At 35.2% G+C, this 23906-nt stretch overlaps 3 protein-coding genes across 3 annotated transcripts in view; 2 read left to right on the top strand and 1 right to left on the bottom strand.

Annotated features, from left to right (window-relative positions):
- Positions 1-23906, top strand: part of LOC307169886 (uncharacterized protein) — a 386038-nt gene that overhangs the window by 182427 nt on the left and 179705 nt on the right. The window lies entirely within an intron of this gene.
- Positions 4999-23906, bottom strand: part of LOC307169815 (uncharacterized protein) — a 122369-nt gene continuing 103461 nt past the window's right edge. The window contains exon 11 of the mRNA XM_079890635.1: positions 4999-6086. Coding sequence (XP_079746761.1) covers positions 6069-6086 — 18 coding nt within the window. The 3' untranslated portion in view covers positions 4999-6068. The remainder of the gene's footprint in view (positions 6087-23906) is intronic.
- Positions 18203-22485, top strand: LOC307169877 (uncharacterized protein). The gene is made up of 6 exons (XM_079890760.1): positions 18203-18466; positions 19154-19471; positions 19792-19959; positions 20061-20213; positions 20784-20851; positions 21330-22485. The coding sequence occupies exons 1-6, from the start codon at positions 18418-18420 to the stop codon at positions 21381-21383; spliced, it is 810 nt and encodes a 269-aa protein (XP_079746886.1). The 5' UTR covers positions 18203-18417; the 3' UTR covers positions 21384-22485.

Genomic DNA, 23906 nt, shown 5'->3' with positions numbered 1-23906 from the left:
TTAAAGGAACACCCCTTTGACTCAGACTAAATTCTCAATTTGTTGTACATTAAAATCTTTATTAATTAATGATATCTGCAAAACATTCATGTTGGTTCTGTTTGGTTTACCCTAAGGGGGGTTATTGCTGCTTTATCGGCTTTTAACAATGCTAGGCTGCATGGATGCGCAGTTCTTGCCCAGAACAGAACCATACCTCCAATCTAAACTGTATGCGAATTGTCTTTCGTGATGATAGTGGTGCTGACCGAAACAGTTTTAGGCACCTAAAAACACAAACTTCAGAAAAATGGGATTCAAAGTGCAAGTTGAAAATAATATTATTGTCTCCATGTAATCTACAAAAAGGGTGAATGCACATGTGTAAACCCCATCATCTTGCAAGAGGTGAGGAGAACTCAAGAGGGCAATGACCACAGTGTTTCTTTGTAAATATAACTTATAATGCAACTTTCAAAAAAAGCACAACATGTAATCAGAAGTGGCAAAGAAACAAACATAAAATCGTAACTGTTACAGACAACCGGATTCCCACTCATCCAATGGCAATGGCTCTGCAAATAAGTGCACTCAATCTCAAATAAAACAAACACAATTTCACTCCAAACGTAAATCATAAAGTCAAACCACTACCAATTGTTCCCCCTACCTGAACAGAGTAAACCATATATAAGAAAATGGGAACACCCTGTCATTTGTAGGTCTACAATGAAAGAAAACAAACACAATCTCACAAATGAAATTACTTTGCCACTCATAATATACAATTATAAAATACAATTCATGATCACCCAGTTAAATATTGGGATAAAAAAAAAAAAAAAACACTTAAAACCATTAAACATAAAAAACACAGATTACAATATAAAAAGCTTAAAACTATAATCTCCTAGTTCAATTATTCCATTGAGAGCAATACCTGTATTCCTAGATGTATCTGCTTAATTCTCTGAGACACCAATCAACACATTTCCCTTAAGGACACTAAAAAAAAGGGCAAATGTTAAAACTAGACAACTCACTTTATCCATAATATAACACAACCCTCACTTTCACAAATCAGTTATATGCTGCTCATTAATCAACTGATCTTTTCATCTGCGATTACACAGCCTTAAAAACACCACACGGATTCTCCTGCTGCTTAGCACATGGTACCACAAAGAGGAAACCCAACAAGTTTGAATTCATTTTCTAGTGCTATGAGTCATGGGCTTTGTAGTCCAACTATTACTACTACTGTAGTCCTACACCATCTAGCCCAGGGGTGTCAAACTCAGTTCCTGGAGGGCCACAACCCTGCACAGTTTAGCTTCAACCCTAATTAAACACACCTAATCCAGCTAATCAAGGTCTTCAGGATTACTAGAAACTTCCAGGCAGGTGTTTTTGGAGCTGGTTGGAGATAAACTGTGCAGGACTGGAGTTTGACACATGTGATCTAGCCTATTACATGTATTATATATTCAGTATGTGTGTAGTGTTTCTTTACAAAGTGACATCGCCAACTACTGGCCTGGCAGCAGAATGCAGTGTTTAAAACTTTTAAGTTGTTTTCATGGATCCGTGTGAACGGGGATCTTTTTGACAATGTTGTTGTCTGTATGAAAAAAAAAAAAAAAAAAAAAAAGAAGAAGAAGAAAAAAATAAGCTTTTTTCTGCTTTTAAAGGGAATAATCTGTCCGCCAGGGGGCGCTCAAAGGGATGAGTTCAGGGTAAAAATGGATGGGTGTGTTTCCAATTATGCTAAGAGAGAGAAAATTATTGTTGATATTTGAGGTCTACAATTAAACAAAGAAAATTAGGTAGACATATGTTAATATGAACAATATTATACAAACAGGCATGAACAATTCTGTAGAAATACAAGACAAATATAAACATATTTACAGAACAAACAGTACGTTTTACAATTTAAACCAGTAATTTACAAAATAATTACAATTTGAACCGGAAATCCATTTTCTGCTGATTTAGCAAGGCTATGCTGCGACTAACATCTGTTTTGTACCTTTAACATATACTGACATCCACCATAAACAACACAGGGGTCATTTTAAAAATATTTTACCGTCTTTCACAGCTACAGTGAAACACTTGCTTTTACACGACCAGTTTAAACGGTTTGCATCTCTATACAGACTTCAGAAGGATCCCAGTGTCAGAAACGAGTGTATGATTTATTTTAATGGCGGTTCACGTTAGCGGATTATATGTTTGTTCGGAGCATTTTGTTTTGTAAATGAGGCACAGTGTAATGGAGAGTTCACAAATAAAAAATTTTTGAAAGATGAAGCAGCCAGTTGTATTGGATCTGACTGCTAATGTCACTGAAACAAATTAACATTTTAGTCAGAAGGTTCTTGGAACGGTAAGTTTTTCTGCAGTGTTGAACATGTTAGGCCATAGGGACTACAGGTGGGAAGATACTTATAATTAAGCTGCTTCTGTTTCTTATTAAGGATTTGGTGTAGGCTACTTGATTTCAAAATTATAAACTAAACCAATTGTGTAATATTACATTGAAATTAGGCTACACCAGTTTATACTTCAGGGATTTATCTTAACTACAGTGCCTTATGGCTGGCTCAATTTACCCCAGAGCATTTGGCTCACTTTTCACCATAGCTGAAATTTTGGACAAAAGTAGCCAGCTTACCAATTCAGCCTTATTGTTAGCTAAATGGTTTGCATGGTTTTATAAATTGCTCATCAATATGGATCATAAATATTTTAGACATGGACAAATTTGCTTTGATGTAACAGCCATTACATCTGCTATGGTAAAATTTTACTGTGACAATATAGGGATCTATTTGGGCCAAAGTACTGATTCACACATAAGTCGCTCACTTGTCGCCACCTATTGGTGTAACTTTGTATCCTAAAGGAAGGTAAAATATATTGGCACGCTTTCTTCTCAGTAACAAAATATACACAACAAACATACACAACAACACAGCAAAATCCCCAGTGTTAAATTAACACTCCTCGGTGTACATATAGGTCCAACTACAGAGTGTTAAAAATGAACACTGAAGCAGTGTTGAAGTTAATGAGATAATTAAGTGATTAATTACGTGATGATTGGCCACTAGTGGTGACACCTGATGTTAATAAGCAGAATCATTGAAGGAAAGAGAAACACAAGAGCTACAACTGACTTGGAGCCTTTACACATTATTGCACTTATTATTACCAGTTTGAGCCTTTATTTCTGTCATACATCTACAAAAGTTATTGAGATTCAGCCGAAGTTTACACGGTAATGTTTTATGAAATGTTTCATTTCGTTTTCATTTTAGTCACCATTATGGTGGTCAGTGTTTGCTTTAGTTGGGCTCTTTTAATTTTTATTGTTAGTTTTTCTCTGACAGTTCCAACATTGTGTTTATAAAGCACTTTTGGTACGCCAAGAGAAAACCTGCTTGACATTATCATCATGTTATGACCTTCTTCACTGATGACGTTCAGAGTCAAAATCTATGACTTGTTACATTTTATTATCGGTAATTTATAGCCCTGAGATTTTACAGTTTGAGATTCAACAGCAATGTGAACAATTTTGAAAAATCTTTTGGCCAAAAACACAATTGTGTTTAAACACAGAGACATAAAGAATCAGCATATGAATCTCAACAATGGTGACAATGAACAAACTAGTGACAAACAGATAATCTATGAACATCACAAAACTAAAGTCATAATAAAACAATAGCAAAATAAAAACAAACAGGAAAAAACAATGAAAATCAAAGGACAATTCAGCTGCATAATTTATTCATGCTCCAATGCATGATGTCAGCCAGGGATGCATTTTGATTGGTGGCTCCCATCATGCACTGCAACATGAAATATTTTTGTGATTGTCACCATTGTTGAGATTCATATGTAGATTATTGATGTCTGTGTGTGATTTAAAAATGTCAAATTGTTTTAAGCACTGCTGAAATTAACTATTGTATTTTATATGAAGAAATCATTTGAATTTTATGTTATAATGCTGATTCAGTGAATCAGGACTGTATAAGTTGTAACTTCATCAGGTAAACATTATCATCATGACCTAAGCTTTGTTTCCCAAAAGTATTTTAAGCCAAACTTGATTGTAGAACAATTGCAATAAATGGTCTGTGCAATCAAATTAGGCTTGCGATTGCTTTCGGGAAACACAGCCCAGGTCATAGTATCTCTTGCCACAACAAATGTGCTTTATACACACAGAGTTGGAGCAGCCAGAGAAAAACTAATGTTAAATAGTAAAGGGTCACGAGCCCAACTAAAGCAAGCACTGACCACCATGATGGTGACATGAAACGAAACATTCCATAAAACATTACCATCTAAACTTCTGTTAAATCTAAATAGGAACGTGTGTAGATGTATGACAGAAATAAAGCCAAACTGGTAATATTAAGTGCAATAGTGTGTAATGGCTTGAAGTCAGTAGTTCTTGTGTTTCTCTTTTTTCTGTTCTTGTTTCTCTTTCCGTCAATGATTCTTATTAACATCAGGTGTCACCACTAATGGCCAATCATCACTTAATTAATCACTTTATTATCTCATTAACTTCAACACTGATTCAGTGTTAATTTTTAACACTCTGTAGTTGGACCTATATGTACACCGAGGAGTGTTAATTTAACACTGGGGATTTTGCTGTGAACATATATATATTCTTTTAGAATGTTTTTGTTAAAGTCAGACAATTGGTTCAGTAAATCACTGTTTAAAAATAAAAATTCTCCCCAAATTCCCCACTGTTCCTAGGTAAAAACAGATCTGTATTTATTGATAACTTCAGCTTGTTGCTCAAGTCATGAGGTTTATATTATTATGTTTTCAGGCAGCTGTCTAGTTTTGTTTCCTCTTAAACACACACACACTAACTGTGGCCCAAGTATTGGGGTTATTTAGTTTTCAAAAGCATATAAAATATTAATCCTGTACGGAAAATAAATGTTATTAATAGTTAATAAAAATAAATCTTGCACAGAGTGGATAATGTGTTTAATCATGTTTATCACATAAACATACAGAGATCTTTAGAGTTTCAGAAAAGATAATGCTGTGGGCTTTACTTTTAATAGTGTTGAAGGCAATTTTTTCCATGATTGATGTAAAGTGAACAAAAAATGAGCACCAGATGAAAGACGCATACAAAAATAGAACAAAGAAACAAGGCAATCATCGATGTAAGACAAGTACATCAGCAAAATACAATTATATATATAAAAACATCATACTTGACAAGCAGCAGAACTAAAAAACACGAGATGAAGACCTAGTGTGTCATTTGTCTTCCATCTCGCATGAAAACCAAAAATTTTTTTTAACTAATCAATATCATCTCATAAAATGTCAGATGTTTTGAGGAAGATAAATAAATATCTACCAAATGTATATGAAGACTTAAAGTCTCCCTGTGGTGAAAATCCAGCTTTTAATGTTGTTTATATGTCCTACAAGACATAGCAGAGTCTTAGTGTGCTTTAAGAAAAAAAATTAGCAAATTCATGTCAACACCATTACTGAGTATTTCCTGCTTAAAACTGCAGTAAAGCAAAGACAGTCTGAAAAACACAGCCTGAAATCTCTGGTGTTTCTGATGTCACAAACGTACCTTGTAACCAATCAGATCAATCTGTGATTGTCAACCAGTGGATCTCTGAGCTGAGTGAGTGAGTGGAGGCTTTTAAATATGTCATTTCAGTAATGAAAGACGAGTTTTAAGGGATACAGTTATTGACTACAGGGGGACTTTAAACATTCTCCCAGACAAACAATACATCAAGTAATGTTCAGTATTTGTGTTTGTTCAACTAGTTTCATGCAACAGGCCACAAGGGTTAGTTACTGGTTAAACCATAAACATTAGTAACAGTGATTTTTTTCAGTAACAGCAACAATAGAGTGAAGTGAGTTTCAACTGAGCCGCTTCTCTGGTCCATTTCAACCATAGTGTCAAAATTACAAATTATTTGACATTGTTTTACTGTCAGCCTCGGCCTGAGTCTGATTCAAGGACGTCTTCTTCCTCAAAGGAATGAGGATCAGGTGGCGAGCTTTCACATGTAATCATTCTCCTGTAAGAAAATACAAATTCACAAAAGGTAAAAGTAATGAGGAGGATTAATGTTTCAGTTACATGAACACACACACAGAAAATACAGTAAAAAAAAAGCTGTGTGAAGATGCCATAGATCTGCTGCAGGAGGCACGAGGACATCATATGTGAATAAAGCAATAAACTACAGTGTCTGTGATTTAAGATCTGTTAAGACGTACAACACAAAAGCGCTGCGCTAAAACACTACATGAACTAACTCGAGGCCCAGAGAGAAGGAAATGAATAGTGATTTACTAGTGACTCAAATTTAATCAAAAATATCTTAATTTGTGTTCCGAAGATGAACGAAGGTCTTACGGGGTTGGAACAACATGAGGGTGAATAATAGTTTTGGGTGAACTAACCCTTTAAAGTCTTGTTCTGCTCCATTCCTGCACAATATTCTTGTTAAGTCTCAAGTGAATTATTTGGGTATTACAATTTGTAAAGATGTCAATGCGAGAGGAAAATTAAAGTTTGATCCTGTAATAAATATTGGAGAACAATTGATTATGAATTCTTCTGATAAATTCCCAGAAAAATCTTCTTCTGAAGAGATGGTATATATTAATGACTATCTGCATGCATTGAATGTAACAGATGAAAATGACCCAGAAATAAGAAATGTTAATTTAACAGACATGGTTGAGATTTTTATGTTCTTATAGTTAAACACCTCCTGAGGGACAACGCAAAAAGAGCTCGCAAGACGGAGAAGAGGTGTTATATGTGTGTGGGTGTATGTGAACGGTATCTTTAGGTTGTTAGGACCACGTGTTTTAAAGGGGAACTGAGAACATAGTTCAGCCAAGACCTAGAAAATGTGTGAAACCAGAGAAAGGTCAAAAGGTGACAGCCAATTTGATAGTCAAACTTCCCAAATAAAGCTTTTGTTTATGTGCTGCATAAAATAGGCTTGAAAAGAAAATAGATATATTTTGAATGTGTGCTTCTTAATAAAGGCCTAGGTTAAGTCCAAAGTTTGACCTTATAAGGGAATTAGCTGCCTTAGAATGACAGCCCAAAAGGCGGCCCAGAACAGAGTTAGTATAAAAAGCCTTGGAGTGTTTTTTTTGCAGCATCTCGAGTGAAGACTTTTTCCTGTTTATGTTATTTTTGCCTTTGGAATTATTTGTCTTTGTATTATTCTGAATCTTTTTAAATAAAACGAAATCATGTTGTGGTGATTTGTAAAACTTTTTAAACAAGTCTAAGAGTAATCATTATTTCATGATTTTTGTAATGGAATATTATTATAGTAGCCTGGGAAAACCCTGATGAACTTCCGGCAAATTTGATATTTGCTCTGCAAGTCCGTCTGGCCAAGAGCCCATTCAAGCCCATTTCCAATTTTTCCAAATCGAGGCACCAATCACAAAAGTTGAGGCGGGCTTTACACAATGACGATCACTCTGATTGGTTTTAGGTCAATCCAATTGCGCCCAGAGGCATTTGAGCAACGTCCGTTTGTGACTCCCCTTTGGAAATGGGCTGTGAATAAACCTTCCCCAGACCCACCCTCAGTTGCGACTGAGAAGGGTCTGGTGTCAACCAGGCTATTAGTATTGGCAAACACCCAGTGCATTCGAATTCAAAATTGAACAGGTTAGAGGCAACGCCGAGGACCTTAATCAAAGGAAAGGGCAATATGTGATTGCAGCAGATTATGGGTATGCTTGAGAATGATTTATAGGTTACAGTGGGATAAAAATACAACAATCCAGTAATTACTAAAGCTAAGAAAAGTTCAATTTCTGGCTCCAAAGATACTTGTCTTTATGAGGAAGGGCTCTCCTCGCCTAAGCGGAGGGTGTTTCTAGATTGACCAACCCTGCTCTTTCTTTGCATGTGGACAAGACAAATTGTGTAGAGGTTGATATAATGCTTTTTGATTTTTTTTTATGGAAACACAAGAGACATTACATCAAAAAATCTGTTGTCATAAATAGCTTTGAACATGGGGGTTTTTAGCTTTCTTGATTTTGCTTCTTTAAACAATATTTTGTAAAAAAATAAAATAAAATTGTTGTTGTATTTTTAAATGCAGCCTTGGTGGACATAAGAGACTTTTTTTCAAAAACATTTCAAACTTACCAATCCCAAACTTTTGAACAGCAGCATTATGTATTTGTATATCACTATTCATTTGTTTGTTATATATATTCATACCCTTGTTATTTAAAAAAATTTGTGCACAGTAAATCTCATATCTGTAATACTTACTCTCTGTGGTACTGGTGCATGGCTCATACGTTGATGATAGTAAATCACAGCAGCAGATACAGCTGCAAACACCAGCAGAACACCAACAACTATTCCTGCTACAACACCTGAAGACAAACCTGAACCTGCAACATCTACAGAGAAACAGACATTATTGTGAATGATAATCCATCCAGTACTTACCAATATCTTTGACTGATAATTACACCTTTCTCATCAGGTGTATGACATTGTCATTGTGTATGACATTTGATCATCGGCACTCAGTTAAGTTCAATCAGTTCAAAAGCATCAGCACTTTGAGCTAAATTGGAAGCAGAATTCACAGGAAAACAGGATAATATTATGCATTTTGCATGTTAATAATATTAGCCAAAGTGTCACTGACTCAAAACTTACTTTTTTGAACAGTTCACAACCAAACACTTATTGGGTTGATTTAAAATATTGAAATGAATTTCAGATTCCTCAAAGGAAAATATACTAAATGATTTAATTATACTCACCAATGACAGAAACACTGAATCTCTTCACTCTAGTGATGCTGAATCTGCTGTTGATGATGATCATCTGTAGTTTATATTCTCCAGAGTCTGTGTTTCTGGTGTTTGTGATGGTCAGAGATCCAGTCTGATGATCCAGCTTCAGTCTGTCTCTGAATCTCTCTTTACACTGATCATCTGTACAGATCTTACTCTGATCTCCAGTGATTTCAGCGATGAGAATGTCATTAAAATACCATGTCATTAAATCATTTGGGTGATTTATAAAAGCAGAATCTAAAGTGACAGATTCTCCCTCCTTCACTTCATATAGTTCAGCAGCAGAAACACCTGAAACACAAACCAACAGATGCTGGAGGATCTTGCATTAACATGTGTTTTAAACATATATAAACTGCATTTAAACACACATTAGATGACTCACCAGTGACGAAAACACTGAAGATCTTTTCACTGTCGCTGCTGCTGAAGATCTTCAGTTTATATTCTCCAGAGTCTGTGTTTGTGATGTTTGTGATAGTCAGAGATCCAGTCTGATTATCCAGCTTCAGTCTGCCTCTGAATCTCTCAGTGCCTTCATTACACCGAACATCTGTACAGATCTTACTGAGATCTCCATTGATTTGTGCGATGCGAATACTGCTGAAGTACCATTTTATATCTTCTTGTTGGTGTGTTTGAACACCAGTGTATAGAGTGACTGAATCTCCCTCTATCACTGAAACTTCATCTGATCCAACACTAGACACACCTGAGCAAAACATACAATAGTGCAGTGATTTATTTTTTCTACAGATCATAATTGTGAGTAGAAAAATATGTCTGGATTCATAATTTTAAACATGCAAACAAACATCAGAAAAACACTGACTCACACATTCACTCATCTGACAAACACACACGAGTCTCATGAATGATCTTCTCACACAACCCATATCCTGATTCATATTCTCACACCCTTTCTCCCTACACATACAGTATATTTGCAAATGCAATTAATCAAACATTTTCATAGACTCAATATATTACATAGATGACTAGTATCCAAAAAAATAGTAAAAATAATTATGGTAACACTTTACAAAAAGGTTTAGTTAACATTAGTTAACTACAATAGTTAACTTGGACTTATAATGAACTGCACATAGGCCTACATCATTTGTTAATATTAGTTAATGCACTGTGAACGAACAATGAACAGCTGTATTTTTATTTACTAACGTCAGTAACAAATGGATTTCTCATGGTTTGTTTGTTAAGCTAATACGTTAGCTAATTTTGCACTGCATTACTGTCTGTTTAACACTCAAATAAAACAGTGCCGTGTTTTCTACATTTTGTAAACATATTTAAGTCCTAAACAACCCACGTAAACGTGTGTAAGGCAACATTGATGCCTACATTTTATGAATTTGGCAGAAGCTTTAAACCAAAGCGACTCACATTACATATGTAGGCCTACACAAAATGTCATCTTCTACTTATGTTTATTGTTTAAAACGACACATCGCGCAGCTGATCTGATCTCGTTTTTTATCGTTAAAAAGTGTTTCATCGACCATCGATTTCTGTAAGTTAGTTTCTCTTTTTAGCCTAGCATTTTCCTGTCAACAATCACTGTAATCCAAAGATTTGGCCTCGACGTTAACAAAAAACGTCTTACTGTGGTCGAAAAAAAATAATATCACTGCGAGCACGTTAAATAAAAGCTTCATTTTCACCAATTTTCTCCTAAAAAAAAAACGAATGCAAAAGGGAAACTAGTGCATGCATCCATAATCCTTCCCGTAACTGTTCCTGTTCCTGATGTCAATCCCTAATGCTTCCGCTGTTGCGCCGTGTTGGCAAAAGTAGACTCGCCTATTACATTGCTTATTCCTAACCCCAGTCTGGAGTTTATTACCTTAAAGAATTTAAAGACTAATGTCGAGGTTTAAATTAGTTTATTATTTTAATAACACAACAAGGCCACAAAAAAAAAAAAAAAAAAAAAAAAAAACTTGATCTTGAGACTACATCTCATGTGACAGTAATGTGAGCACAGTCATGTGGAAATACAGTTCATACATCACATTTGGCCCAGTTTCACATACAGGTCTTAGAATAAGCCATGATTAGGCCTTATATACTAGGACATTTAAACAGCTTTCAGTAATTAGTGCAAGTTATTTTCAGTTAAGACAGCTTAAACTTGCAGTTTAGTCTGGGACTAGCTTAAGCCTCGACTGTGAAACCAGGGAATAAAGTAAAACACTTAATATCCAAATGAGGAGAACAATAATAATAATAATTATTATTATTATTGAATTTAAACATTATGGTCCCTTTTCAGACTGTGATGATGTGTTCCCACAGTTATCTACATCACAAATCTAAAAAATGCTCAGGAAGGCAAAGGCTAGGCAAAAAATTATAATCATTTACAATCTTTTCTAATTCTAATAGCACTGGTAAAGTTTGTAACTACACATTCTGGCTTTTTTACACCAAGGCTATGATAATATGATATCTTCACTTCTAAATAAATAAATACAAATGTTACAGGTCCTGGTAAATGACAGAGGAGTCAAGAGTTTGTTGTTGGTCTGTTGTGGTCCTGTTGGTCAAAGACAAAAGATTTCTTGGAATGGAGTAAAGGTGTCTTTCAGTACATACTGGTTGTAGTCGACCACTTCACCAGGTATGCTCAAACGTATGCAACCAAGTAGTCTAGAGGAACACTTTACACAACGTTTCGAAGCAACTTTACAGCGATAACAGTAAAATTCTGCATTTTGGGTGTTGTTTAGCTCAAACTGGCCAGCAAACGAACACTGCATGATTATGATTCAGACTGCATCACAGGTCAGATTGTGGATTGATAGCTTTCAGAACATTTCATCCCGTTCCTTCTGCTTGAAGATCAGACTCATCACGCCGGTAAGGAGATGAAGCACTTGATGATGCATCAAGAACTGATACTCTGCAATGAAAGCTGTTACAGCTTATAAATAACTTACTGTCACTAGTATCTGAGATGCCAACTGCAGCAGGAAAGATGAAGACCAGAAATATTGGACCTAGAACAGAGAGAGGTACTTCAGTGAACAGAGACAACTGATTTAGAAGAAGAAATGACAGCCAGGTATAGTTGTGTACGTTTATGTTTATGTTTGTTATTATTAATTCTGTCGTTGTCATTATAAGCATTTTTTTTTTTTACCTATTTAGTACTAATTTTTTGAAAATGTCTTTGGATTTGGATGCAATGTTTCATTAAAAGACAACACAGAAGACCAACATTGTCTCTCTCTGTCTATAACTGCTATCAGCCAGGAAAATGTTCAAGTCTGGTGTATTTAACTTTTTGACTCAGATTAGACCTTTTTTAATGTAAATGACTGTAAAGCTGTTTTGAGGTTCATAAAAAGACAGGAAGAAACTCTTCGTTCAGCTCAAACCACATGTGAACCGCAGCAGGTTTTGTTTTCACTCAGAAGACGAGCTGCAAGAGCAACAGTGTGTGACGGAAGATAATATTAACTTTTTGATGAGTTTTTACCATACTTTTGAAAAAAGTTCTGAGTTAAATAATAGAAAGAAAAATGTTTTTGACTATTAAGTCTTATTAAGAATGTATATTTAACTATACATCATTTGTAAAGAGCTTGTAAAGAGTCTATGTGGGTAAAACTCTGTCGTGGGAGGATTCACACACCAGCTCAAGTGCTTCAGCAGATCGCTTCATCAGATCAGACTTTTCAGGAAATGGTTCATGTGGTTGGTTTGTTATGTTTGTGCTGGCGTCGTCTGACTGGTAAGTTGTAAATTGTTTGGCTTAATTTCAGTTACATTCTTCACTTGTTATTTTATAAAGGTGATTACAAAACTCTCAGAAGCCTTAATCTGTGTAAATCTGTTTGTTCTTTAGGTGTGTTTGCCGATTCAGTGTCAGTGATGGAGGGAGATTCTGTTACTCTATACACTGATGATACCGAAATATGTGAAGGCAATGATATACTGTGGACATATGGAGCTGAAAAATCTCAAATAGCTCAAATAAAGAAAAAGAAGCAAATCATCTCCTCATATGATGATGTTCCTGATGGGAGATTCAGAGACAGACTGAAGCTGGACGATCAAATTTTCATTATATGTTTTAATCAAATAAATGCAGCCTTTGTGAGCAGAAGATGCTTTTAAAAACACTGAAAAATCTTTCTGACCCCAAACTTATATATATATAGTTCTGTTTTCTTAACTACTCGCATCAATTAATAATTATGATCACATAATTGTATATTTTATATTATTGATGTGTGATTATGTGAATATGTTGACCAGGCTACACATGACATGAGTTGTGGTCTCATTGGCACAAATTAGTTTAGATGAGATTAGATAGAACTGTATTGATCCCAGATTGATTTCACTCCTGTCACAGACTTCTGAAGCTTTGTTTGGTCACATGCTTTTTCTGCTCTGTGGTAATTTGTTATAGCCTGGGAAAACCCAGACAACTTCCAGCAAATTTAGATTTGCTCTGCAAGTAAGTCTGGCAAAGAGCTCATTCAAGCCCATTTCCATGGCGTCGAAATCGCGGCACCAATCAGAAACGTTGAGGCGGGCTTTACACGATGACGATCGCTCTGATTGGTTTTAGGTCTATCCAATTGCGCCCAGAGGCATTTGAGCAACGTCCGTTCAACTTTTAAATGCATTTAGAGTCAGACCTTAGTTTCAATAGTCATGTCAAAGCAATAACTAAATCAGCATACTATCATCTGAAAAATATTGCAAGAATTAGATGCTTTGTTTCCAGTCAAGACTTAGAGAAACTTGTGCATGCTTTCATCACCAGCAGGGTGGATTATTGTAATGGACTCCTCACTGGCCTTCCCAAAAAGACCATAAAACATTTGCAGCTCATACAGAACGCTGCCGCCAGGATTCTTAGCAGAACCAGAAAATATGATCATATCACACCAGTACTCAGGTCATTACACTGGCTGCCAGTTACTTATAGGATTGATTTTAAAGTATTATTACTAGTATATAAATCATTTAATGGCCTAGGACCTCAATACATTGCAGATATGCTCACGGAATACAAACCCAACAGATTACTCAGATCATTAGGATCACATCAGCTAGAAGTTCCAAGGGTTCACTCTAAGCAAGGAGAGTCTGCTTTTAGCTATTATGCCAGCCGCAGCTGGAACCAGCTTCCAGAGGAGATCAGATGTGCTCCTACATTAGTCACATTCAAATCCAGACTCAAAACACTTCTGTTTAACTTTGCATTTAATGAATGAGCACTGTGTCACTGTTTGTCCGACTGTTTATACTGTGTCTTATTTTAGTCTTTATTCTAAACTGTTTTAATTATTTTTAGTTCTTTCTCGTTTCTTTATTTTAAACTGTTCTTTATTCTAAACTGTTTTAATTATTTTTAGTTCTTTCTTGTTTCTTTATTTTAAACTGTTTTGTATATTCTTATTTCTTCTGATCATTTTTAATAGTATGTAAAGCACTTTGAATTACCATTGTGTATGAAATGTGCTATATAAATAAACTTGCCTTGCCTTGCCTTGCCTTGCATTATAGAGTGCCGAAGTAATGACGTCACTTTGTAGGCCAACCCGGAAGTTAGCGGCGCATGGGTTCCCTCGATCAAAAAGCAATGCATTTTCCCCATAGACTTTTGGAAAATCGCAAAAAATAAGATCTGTGTTCAACAAAGAGTTGTGACCCTTACACGTTTTGTCTATCAAGATAATCTTTACAAGTTGATCCAAAATGTATACATTTTGAAGCCTAAATAAAGCCGTCGGATATAAAATGCTAACGGTAGGCTATCAACGGACTACAGCACACCATGGTCGCGGATCAACGTCATCATCAAGCTTCCTCAAACTCACTCGCTCGCTCATTGTGATCTGCGCTGTGTATGAACCTATTTTTACAGTCTATGGTATGAACCTATTTTTACAGTCTATGGTATGAACACTTATCCAATTTTTCATGAGAAATATTGCCCATTCTGTTTTTCAAAAAATGTTAGAAACTAATTTTGTTTATGCGTGCCTCTCTGAGATTTTTTAAATCTTTTGTTAATGTTTTATTTATTCGTTTATTATTTTGTTAGTTTATATAAACCTTAATATTATTTTCTTTGTGATTAAGATTATTATGCCTGATCATTGTGCCCCAAATAAACTTTAAAGATTATCTTTCACTGTATTATGTTTGATTGTATGTTTGCATACCATTTGCTAATTCGCCAGGGGAAAAAAACGCGCTTTAACCATCTCAGAAGCACTAACGTTATATGGCCGTATCAATTTCCATGTCCTTTTTCTTAGACGATAGAAAAACCATAGATCGAAGAGAGAACAACTATAAATCTGGACATGAACAGTGCAGCTTAGATGCTGGTTTACTTGCCGGTATTGTAAGGGCCAGCATGAGGTACAAGGTTAATCGAGTAAGTAAAACTAGGGAGAGATAGAGGAGTTATAATAGTGTTCTAACTATACAAATAATCTCTGAACAAGCATAACACAGTTCAATTCCAAACATTTAATATAATAGTTGTATATAATTATATATGTTGAATTTAAAGAGAATTGTCAATAGCAAATGCTTTTTATAATATATTATAATTAAACCATATATATGTTCCCTAAATAACACATATATACTCATTTTGTTAACATTTTCTATTTTTACCTGGTAATCCACAAGCCCCAATGTGAGAGCCTGTGTAGTAAATTTTATCTCACATTCACATTACTGTGAGCTGACTGGAGTGTAGTTACAATAGTATACAAGTAGTATGCAATAGTTTAACATTTAATTTGTGTATTTGTCAGACAGGCAACTTACAGTGCATTAAGGCTATACATATCAGCGTGTTCTCTGGGAATTGTCCACGTTTATATAGCACATTAAATATAGTTAACATTTACTACTAAAATAACAAAGATTAATATCATTGCCTGCTTTTACTACCGGCAATGCTGTTTACAAATACAATCATATTATTATAGGTGGGTAAAAGCCAAGTTCACAAGGTGCAGGACCCACCCTTTCTATAATTATATCCAAACAAGTTACAATAAAAGTCAATAAACCAGGTATTATTTTGAATATTTTAATTAAACACATTTCTCAACGTAACGTTAGCCTTTAATAAAACTGCAGCGGATCTAATCTATTAAACAGTGGCAAAGTAAACAAGCTTTTAGATATTTTAAGAGAAAGACAAAAGGTATTTTAGCTGTTGATTTGGTTATGAAAAACGTTTATTCTTGCTACTGCTAGCCTTTCTTACTCCATCTGGCACGAACCCAGAGTCTCCGCTGGATAACCGGACGGAAAACAAACGAGATTTCATTCGATGACTTGTGGTTGCATCTCGGGACAAAACAAAAATAATGTTATGTTTATTAACTGAAAGGTAAACTTCTAAGAACGTGAGGCTGAAACGCGGGCTAGTGAGAGCTTTCATGTTTGTCATGATGACGTCTAAAGTCCCCGCCAAAGGATGTAGTCCCTTTTAGCAACTTGTTAGCAACCACCGTTTTTAAGACACAATAAAGTTTTAAAAAATCACAAGCAGGTTATAACTGGTGTGTTTTATGTCATAGATCAAAACGTGAAAACATTTAGAGGCTTTAACCACAGACCTTATTTCAGGCGATTTAGCAAAAACCCATTCAAAAAACCCATAGACTTTAGGGCGAGGGAACCCGTAGTGCTAAAATGCTAACTCACTTCCGCGTTTTGGCCTACAAAGTGACGTCATAACTTCGGCACTCTATTATATTCACATTGAAAACACATGAGGACAGTCTCCATGAAAGACCCACTGGCAGATGAACGTGCTACTACATTTCTCTCCGAAACGGTAGGAAATTAAATTAGATTTAATAGAGGATTTTAACTGTGACAAGATGATTGACAGGGCAGTTTACATGACGGGATGCACACAACAGATCCGTCCGATAAAGATGACGAAGTAGTATGTCCCAAAGTTGCCTACTTTTTTGCTACACATTCAAAAACAAATACATTTTCTTCACAAAAAGAGTACATACTTTTATGGCGTAGTGTAACAGGCGAATTGGCTTTACACATGACGATCGCTCTTATTGGTTTTAGGAGTTTTAGGTCTATCCAATTGCGCCCAGAGGCATTTGAGCGACGTCCGTTGGTGACGCCTCTTTGGAAATGAGTTATTAAAGGAGCTTTGCCAGACCATAACTCAGTTAGCCTACTACTGAGAATGGTCTGGTTTTAACCAGGCTAGATTTGTTAGACATGATGGAGAAAACAAGTCTGACCACCAGATGTCACTATCACTCTTTAATTTTTAGATATTGACGTTTTAATCAGGATACAAAATCAAAAAAATATTTGTTTGTCTATTCTTGTTCTTTGTGCCACATTGTTTGATTTCATCTCTTTGTTTTTTATTGTTGTTTTTGGATGCACTCCAAATGCAACTTACAAGCACTCATAAGTTGTATACATCTGAATTTTTTTTTTTTTTTTTTTTTGCTTTGCTTTAGTTTAATTTAGCGGGTGACAAATAATAGTAGGCCAGTCAAAATATAGTACATATAAAAACTCAAATTATATTCTATTTTTAGCTTAACTTGCATGGAAATGTACTAACTTTATTAAATATTGATCCCACTCTTCACTGTCTCTGTACTCTCCTGTAAAGAGAAAATTGGCAAAATCAGCTCATCATCGCTCTCTAGTGTCCAAAGCAGAAATCACATCTATCTAAGAATATCTTAACTTTACACGATAGGGTGCGCTATAGTTACTGCTGTTCTCACAGTCACGTCTCTGATGTTTATAATCATGTGCCTAATGTGTTATTGAGGATGGTATGCAGTAAGTGAAAATGTGATCCAAAAGTGTGACTTATAAATATGCTATTGTTTTTCTCGCTCAGTTTCTCATGTTTTTCCCCCAGTAGATTAAAGTGCCAAAAAAGCTGTTTATAGTAGAAGCACAGGAAGAAACTCTTCATCTACAAACTAAACACTCATGCACTGAATGCCCAGTGTCACCGACACATGTTTGTCCACCCGACGGATCAAACCACATTTAGAAAAATAACGGCTGCAGGTTTCAGTTTGACTCAGAAGATAAACCCCAGTAAAGCCAGTACTGTGAGATCATACACGCTTTTAACTTTGTACTCTGGTTTTTCCATTCACTAAAATTTAGAATAAATACAGATTTTAAAATCACAAAGTTAGGCTCCATTTCACTATGAAATTCCACAATTCACAAAATATTCTTCTACTTTTAGCTGTTTAAAACAGTCAGGTAACTACGCTCTCATAAGAGCGGTCACTGAGGCGGTGTTACTTCTAATATGAACCCTAAACCTTTTCATAGAAATAAAGAATATTTTTTATCCATCAAGAACAGTTAAAATCTTAAGGGCCCGAAGAACTATAACCTTATATCATATGCAAATGCGTTGTGTGAACTAGGAGGGCGAAACACTGCATAGGAGGATTCACACAACACTTGAACAGTTCTGCTGTTAGATCACACACTGAACCACTGAAGAAAATGTTTCACGTGTTAGTTTTGCTCTTTTTTTGCTGTTGGAGTCTGACTGGTAAGTTAGAAAAGCATTTTTACGGCTTGTTTTTTTCCCCTGTTTCAGTGTAAATTAGAATTTGATTATTTTCATCTGCTTTTATGTACCTAAAGAATTATGAATATTGTATGAATATAATACAAGATCTACTAACTTTGAATGCAGTCTCTTTTGGGATTAGGATTAGGTTTACTGTGACATTTTCAGGTCTGAAATGGTAATGGATATAATGGAAATCTCTACAGTGAATGTAAATGTTCAGAAAGTGTGAACTTTCCATTGAGCTTTCAAATATCAGCCCATTTTTTGTCCTTTTAAAAATATTTCTGTGACTATTAATCTACAAATGTCATGGAAATTCACTAGTCAAAATGTGCAGCAAATTTACAGTGCAGACTATCCAGTGATCTAAATCTCTCATTTATTTAAAATACATATTAAAATATCCAGCACAATTAAAACTGTACTTATACATTTATTGTCAATACATTTTGAAACTTTAAACACTGATTGTTCTCTAAACTTTAAAACAAATTAAAGTGTAAGGATGTGCTGCACCAATAAGGTTTATATATGATATTTTACATTTTGTTTTGTGTTTGTGCTTGTTTTGGATATTCTCAACTTTACATGTAAACTTTTGCTGATTTCAGGCTTTGTAAACAATCAGTGGCCGTAATCTGTGTAAATCTGTTTGTTCTCCAGGTGTGTTTGGAGATTCAGTGTCAGTGATGGAGGGAGATTCTGTTACTCTAAACACTAATCTTACTGAAATACATGAAGATGATCACATACGGTGGAGATATGGAGCTGAAAACTCTCTGATAGCTAAAATAAAAAAAAACGATCAAACTTTATCTACATATTACGACACTGATGGGAGATTCAGAGACAGACTGAAGCTGGACGATCAAACTGGATCTCTGACCATCACAAACACCACAACTGAACATACTGGAGTTTATCAACTAGAGATAAATGGAGCGAAACTGACATCAAAATCATTCAGTGTTTCTGTCTATGGTGAGTCGAGAGCATTTGTCCAAACATTCACATATTCTATTTACATATTCAGATGTTACATAATTTTGTAGATGACAGACACAAGTGACCATCAACACACTAAAGACACACTCAACACGGAATTTATTACACTGATTCACAATTCACAACACCTAAAATAGACTGATAGTTCATATTTATCTTGATTCTCTCGTGTTTTCCAGCTCATCTGCCCACTCCTAGCATTACCAGAGACTGTTCGTCATTGTTATCATCAAATTGTTCACTGGTGTGTTCATCAGTGTTGAATGTGTGTGATGCGACTCTCTCCTGGTACGCAGGAATCAGTGTATTGTCCAGCATCAGTGTGTGTGATCTCAGCATCAGTCTCTCTCTACCTCTGGAGGTGGAATATCAGGATAAAAACACCTACAGCTGTGTGCTGAACAATCCCATCAGCAACCAGACCACACATCTGGACATCAACACACTCTGTCACACATGTGCAGGTACCACAGCACTGATGATAGATGTGTGTGTTTACTGACCTGGTCTCTGTCTTCTGTTGTAGATCACACTGATGCATTCACTTCTTTCTTTATCATTACAGCACCAGTCGGACCGTCTTCTCCTCCTCATCCTCCTTCTCCTCCTCTAGTCTCAGTGTCTCTGATAGTGTTGATCTCTGCTGGATCTCTGATGATTGTTGCTGGATTTTGGATCTTCTGGATCTGCAGGAAACACAGAAAAACTGATAAAGATGGCAAGTATTCTCTTCTCCTTTTAAACAAGTTAAATAAGAAATAATTATTTGAAAATATGGTCTAAATATTTTAGCCAACTGTTTATAAAGACACTGTGCGTCGCTCTTTACTCATCTCACACACACACAAACAAAGGTTTCTCAAACTGAATCAACACGGGAAATGCAAAAACAGAAAAGTTAATCTGTATGAATATAATCTGTAAGGATGAGCTGGTGCTCTAAAATCTTTGTATATGAATGATAACTTTGGTTGTGCTTGTTGAATCTAAATGCTGATTAAACACAAAGAATGTAAAATACTTTTCTTTGTTAAACATCCCATTTGAGTTTGATTTATGCGTCTCTCTAAATATAATGATAAACACTCTTTTAGGAATTGTTGTGTGTGGAAAAAGTTATAGACCTAATGACAAATTAAATTTGTTAATGCCGTTTTTTTAATACACTTTTTAGTGTTAATTCGGTATTAACTTTGAAATTCATTTTAATAACATAAATATTGTGAAGAACCAGATCTAGTTAAGATTGAGTTTTGTTGTATTAAAATGCGTCTATAATTTCAAACAGATGACACTTGTGAAGTCGAGATCACTTACGCTGAGACGACATTCCACAAAAGAAAAACACAGAAATCGGTGAGACAATTTATTGTTAATTTGTTGAGTATTTGTATAATTTCAGATGTAGATCAGTGTGCGCTTTTGATTTTGTCTGTATAATATTGAAGCCTGTTTCTACCAGATAAGAAATAAAAAAATCATGCTCTGGTAAATGATTATATTTTATAATTATATGTTTCTGATATTTATGACAAAAATACGATATTATGACATACTAAATTAAAATTGTGTGATTAAAAAGTCTAAAATATCACATATACACGGTAAAAAGTTCAAATTATGACTTAAAATGTTGATATTATGACATACAATTTTTTTTTTGATTCTTTTGTCCTAATTATGATTTAACTATAATCTAATTTAATCTATCACATGCAGTAAATCTATAACACGACAGCACCATCGGATGTTTATAAAAGATTTGTTACTTTAAAAAACTATATCACATTACAATACATAATTGTTATATCTTGTGTTATACACTTTTTTACAGAAAGTTGAAGAGGAGGTTCATGTGGAATATGCACAAATCATATTCAGAAGATGATCAAACTTTAATGTTGTTCTGAGTACAAGACCCAGATTGTGATCATTTCACTGTGAATCTCCTGAACGTCAGACTCTGAGTCTATGTTCAGTTTTAGGATTGAGAGAATCATCATGTTTAATCAGGAATCACAGCAGACATAGAAGATCATCCTAAAGGGTCTGAAGTATGATAATTAAAACCAGATTCATTAAATGTTCTCCTAAAACTTCTAAAGAATTGGCCTTAACTGCAATACAGGGACTTTAAGCTAATTATGTAAATCATGTGGCCCATTGCAGCATTTTTATGTTTGCAAAACATAGATGCAAACTAGTGATGGAAAGGTGACAAAGTGAGCTCTGCTGTGGTCTCAATCATTTATATCAGTGTGGTTTGGTCTGTTGGGTAGACAAACAGCTTGTGCATGAGAATGCTTCTGCTGCTGGATGTTTGCATTTCAGTCAGTTTGTCAGCATAAGTCTGAGGTGTCAATAAAGCGTCTGTGTGTCTGAGGTGTCAATAAAGCGTCTGTGTGTCTGAGGTGTCAATTAGGCATCTGTGTGTCTGAGGTGTAAATAAAGCGTCAGTGTGTCTGAGGTGTCAATAAAGCTTCGGTGTGTCTGAGATGTCAACAGGTGTCGGTGCGAGTGTGTCTGAGGTGTCAGTCTGAGTTAACAGCAAGTCGTTGCAAGGATTGTTCCATTTATGCACACATGAAACAGTTAATGACTTCTCTACAGGGAGGCCACTTTACTACAAAATACTAAACTCACTCGTGCTGATGTTTGACAAAAAAAGTCCAAAATCAAACTGTGATTTGATTTTGAAAAATGTTAATATTATTTTGTGTGCATGATGATCCTGCAGTTAAGCAGTGCTACTCTCAGAAATAAAGGTACGACAGCTGTCATGTGTAGGAGCTTTTCAGAAGGTACACCTCCTCATGGCTTATTTTCCCCTTAGGGTGCATATTAGTACTTAAATGGTCAAACAGGTCCAGCTCAAGTAACAGCTTATACCTTTTTTTCTGAGAGAGCAGTTTCAAGAGTTTCAATTCTTTCCATGCAAAACTATACTTGATCCCCGTTTTTTTATAATAAATAATAAAAGGTTATATCACGTTTTCTGCCGGTGTCTGGCTCATTTTAAGAATAAATGCACTGTATGACTTAGCCAACAATTTTTGATTTGTGTTTGATGGTTGTTAATAATCTGTTTTCATCAGCTTTGAGGAGAAACTAAATGCTGCTAATAAACTTTTTTTTATTCAATAGCACAACAGGGATCCTGTCCATTGGTGAAACAAAGGTTGTGAAATCAAGATAATCTCACCTTACGCTCCCTTGATAGTGATAAAGTCCAGGCACAATTATAAGAGGATAAATGAGGCTCAAGTTCTCCACTCCTGCTCCAGTTCCAGCTCTGTAACCTCCACCTGAGGGTCAGGGAACACAACACGAGTGATGGAGGGAAGGAGTGTTAACAAACGATAAAGACTACATGATTTTAACTTCAGTAAGAAAGAAACATTAGCAAAAATGTGGTTAGTGCGGTGTTCTGGAAGATTTTAGTACTAATGCTACCTCTCCTCGGCAACACAGAATAAGGAATCATTCACGTCTAAAACACAGGACTTAAAGTCACTTTTTTGCTAAAGTTTACACGCTGATAAGTTGACTTCAACAACTCGAGCGAAGTTTAAGTTTTTTTTAAAAAAAGTTTAGTTTAGTTTAGTCTATGGCGGTCACACAAAACTTCTTTCAATTAAATGAAAAGTATCAAATGAGTCGAGGTTCTCACGTTACATTATTTCTTTATGTTGGTCTGCAATGCTGTTTCCTTTAATAAAAATAACATCCCGTTTCAAATGCATCTACACCCAATGTTTCTGTATTGTAAACATGATTGTAAACCCAAAAACATCCTACGAAAGCAGACACACACACACCATCGGAAGTGAAATTAATACAACGTTTGACCACTAGAGGACAAGAGTCATATTTACACTTCTTCTTCTATGGTTTATTGGCGGTTGGCAAACGAGATGCATTGTGGACCAGAATGTCTTAGTAGGCCTACATTGTTTTAAAAAAAATACTTAAATTACTTTCTCTATGGTATTGAAACAAGAAATGAATACAAATACAGTAGGCCTCGCCTTAGGCTTCTGTAAATAAGTACAATCAACTTGGCTTTTTAAATAATTTCATCTTGAACTGCTTTCATTTGACTTAAAATAATTGAGTTGAGTCTTGTATAAACTTTTTTTTTAAAAGTAGAAAATTGCTTAAATTATTTTGATAAGTTAAAGTAATGTATAACATGTTGTCTTAACTTATTGATCACACTATTGATCATATTATAGGGTTATTATTAATTTAATGAAAAAAAGAAAGAAAAGAAAATCATATGCTAAACCATAAAGCATGCCTATAACCATACAAAAAAAATCTACTCTAAAATCGTAATTTGTGATTTTTTTCTTTCATTCTGTATTAGAGCGCCATCTAGTGTTCTAACTAGGAATTCAACATTCAAAGA

The sequence above is a fragment of the Squalius cephalus genome, assembly GCF_949319135.1.
Source record: "Squalius cephalus genome assembly, chromosome: 13".
NCBI classification, from domain to species: domain Eukaryota; kingdom Metazoa; phylum Chordata; class Actinopteri; order Cypriniformes; family Leuciscidae; genus Squalius; species Squalius cephalus.
This window is presented reverse-complemented; position numbering and strand designations above follow the sequence as displayed.